This window comes from Echinops telfairi, unplaced genomic scaffold (assembly GCF_000313985.2).
Source record: "Echinops telfairi isolate 266 unplaced genomic scaffold, ASM31398v2 ScPeMD7_443;HRSCAF=831, whole genome shotgun sequence".
NCBI classification, from domain to species: Eukaryota; Metazoa; Chordata; class Mammalia; order Afrosoricida; family Tenrecidae; genus Echinops; species Echinops telfairi.
Window position 1 is genome coordinate 48,495,266 of NW_022104341.1, and position 2,726 is coordinate 48,497,991.

A 2,726-nucleotide genomic window follows, 5' to 3' on the forward strand; every position below is an offset into this window, starting at 1 on the left:
ATGAATGTACAAATGTGCTTTATGCAATTGATATAGTATGTATGGATTGTGATAAGAGTTGTATGAGGCCCCAAAAAATGATTTTTAAAAAAGTAAAATTTATATACTATGCATATATAGAGCTTTTTAAGGGTATGTTTTAGATCTTGAGAATCAACATTTGAAAACTAGAAAGGAAACAACGATATGACAATTGATTGTTAGCCATTTAGAATAAAACTGAGTGCACACACTGCATCTCATGACACCAACCAACCAGCAGTTTTCCTTTTTAATAAAAACCAGAGGCCCTTGGGGGGTTGGGGTTGTCAGGCTTTGTTTCTCTATGAAAATGCATTTGGACATAGAAAATTCTGAATTGAGGAAAACATGTTGTAGCAAATTGAACCTAAGCACCTGAAATTCCAAGCAAATTTTATTTAGCTATAGCACTTTTTTTCAGTAAAATTTTTATCATTTCAGATATTGTAGCTCGTACCTTGAAATCACATTATCATTATATAATGTGATCACTTGAAAATTTGTGGGTTTTTATCCTAAAAATACCATTTCATTGGTCATTTGAAACATATTTTTAAATTACATTAACTATGGAAGTTATTTCACAGCTTTTTTGTTGTTGCTTATTTTTTTTATTTTTTATTTTTTGCTTATTTTTTTTCTTTTTGTTGCTTATTTTCTAATCCTATTATGCACTCTTTTGTATGTTATTTAGAAATCTGTTGGTGACAAAGGAATTGATGTGATTATTGAAATGCTAGCTAATATAAATCTTAGTAATGATCTGAAACTTCTATCTAATGGAGGACGAGTAATAGTGAGTATTTAATTTTTTACTCCTTTGAAATTTTACCATAGTTTCAGATTTTTAAACCCTACATTTCATACTCTCTTGGAGTAAAATGGGAGTTATGTTGTTTTTCATGACAGATTGTTGGCAGCAGAGGTCCTATTGAGATAAACCCAAGGGACACCATGGCAAAAGAGTCTAGTATCATTGGAGTTGCTCTCTACTCATCAACCAAGGTGCGGAAAGAAATGGCTCTTATTTTGTTATTTGAAAGATTGCTAAGTCAGGTACACCAGAAGGTTAATGAGTAGATGTTAAACTCAGTTATCTGACTAGAGGAGTGGATGATTCATCCCTTGAAGCTAGTAGGACAGCACCATAATGTATTTTCCAAGTCAGATCACTTTTGAGAAATAAAGGGTGTAAATAATAAATACTTCAGAGCAGTGGGTGTAAAATACCCTGAGATTATCCCAGGAGAACTAGGAAGTATGGCTACCCTTTGAGAACTGGGAGTCCTGGGTGTAGTGGGTGACGCATTGGACTATTAACCACAAGGCCAACCATCTGAACTGACAGTTGAGCCGTGGGAGAAAGATGAGGCTGTCTGCTCCTACAAGGGTTTTCAGCCTTAGAAATCCACAGGGGCAGTTTCACTCTGTCCACAGATTTTCTGTGAGTCAGAATTGACACAGTGGCAATGAGTGTATTTTGTTCAGTTTTTATTGAGAACTGCTTTCTCTAAAGTTGTGTTGACAGGTTGACAAAAGCCACACATATGTAAGACACTTTTACCTATAACACTTAGATTCTTAAGGTTTTTGGTGCCACTGAAAGTTCAGTCATTTGGTCCTTTGAATAAAACCTTTCATCTTTCCTTTAGGAGGAATTTCGGCAGTTTGCGGCAGTTCTTCAAGCTGGAATGGAAATTGGTTGGCTGAAACCTGTAATAGGTTCTCAGTATCCATTGGAGAAAGTGGTCGAAGCTCATGAAAATATCATTCATGGCAGTGGGGCTACTGGAAAGATGATTCTTCTCTTATAATGATTCTTATATATTTGCTCTGGAATTAGAGTCTCTTCCCCCAGTTTTACTTATAGTATTTTTATTTTAATTAATATTCATTTGGATCACCACTTTTCTTATATTAGAAGGCAAGGCTTTTCTTTAGAGATCATGGACTGTGGAATAAAATTGAATTTGATAGCCTATAATATCTTTATATCTTCTACCTTTAACCAAGGAGTCATCATCATTGGAAATTGAGTATTATGATTACTTGGCATTTATGTATAATCCAGGAATTCTGAACTGACACTTGATGATTCATTTTAGACCTTTATCTAAAATATGCTAATGCAAATAAAGATTCCTGTGCCTGCTTATCCTTACAAACATGGTAGTCTGTGATTAGCTCAGTATTGTGTTGCACTCTGAAGAGTGTTGTCAACTAAAAGAGACTTCCTTTCCAAAGCGACCTTATCTAAATCCAACAAGAACAAATTGTCCATTTTACCATCATTTTCCAAATAGTAGATCATTCACCATTTTAATGATTGATTACCAATGACTCATATAAGGGTCATGAGGATAGCCCCCTTATGTTTCATGTACCATGGCACCAAGTACAGAGTCTCCATATAGATATTTTTAAATGTCTAGATTTTTTTCATAGCAGAGTTAGAATTATCTGTTTGGATGATAGGATTACATGGGTTTTTTTTTTTTAATTTGAATTAGTATTCTCACAAATTTGACACATTAAGAATGAAGTGGAGAGAAAATGTTTTGAGAAACGATGTACAAATGCGCTTTACACAATTGATGTGTGTGTGGATTGGGATAACAGTTGTATGAGCCCCTAATAAAATGTTAAAAAAAAAAAAGAATGATCTGTTTTCGTTTTCATAACATGATCTGCAATCAATTCTACAG

At 34.1% G+C, this 2,726-nt stretch overlaps 1 protein-coding gene across 3 annotated transcripts in view; it reads left to right on the top strand.

Annotated features, from left to right (window-relative positions):
* Positions 1-2,182, top strand: part of CRYZ (crystallin zeta) — a 33,479-nt gene extending 31,297 nt beyond the window's left edge. For all 3 annotated transcript variants that reach the window (XM_045291862.1, XM_045291863.1, XM_004699329.2), the window contains 3 exons: positions 716-817; positions 931-1,026; positions 1,674-2,182. In XM_045291862.1, coding sequence (XP_045147797.1) covers positions 716-817; positions 931-1,026; positions 1,674-1,835 — 360 coding nt within the window. In that variant the 3' untranslated portion in view covers positions 1,836-2,182. The remainder of the gene's footprint in view (positions 1-715; positions 818-930; positions 1,027-1,673) is intronic.
* Positions 2,183-2,726: the final 544 nt, after the last annotated feature.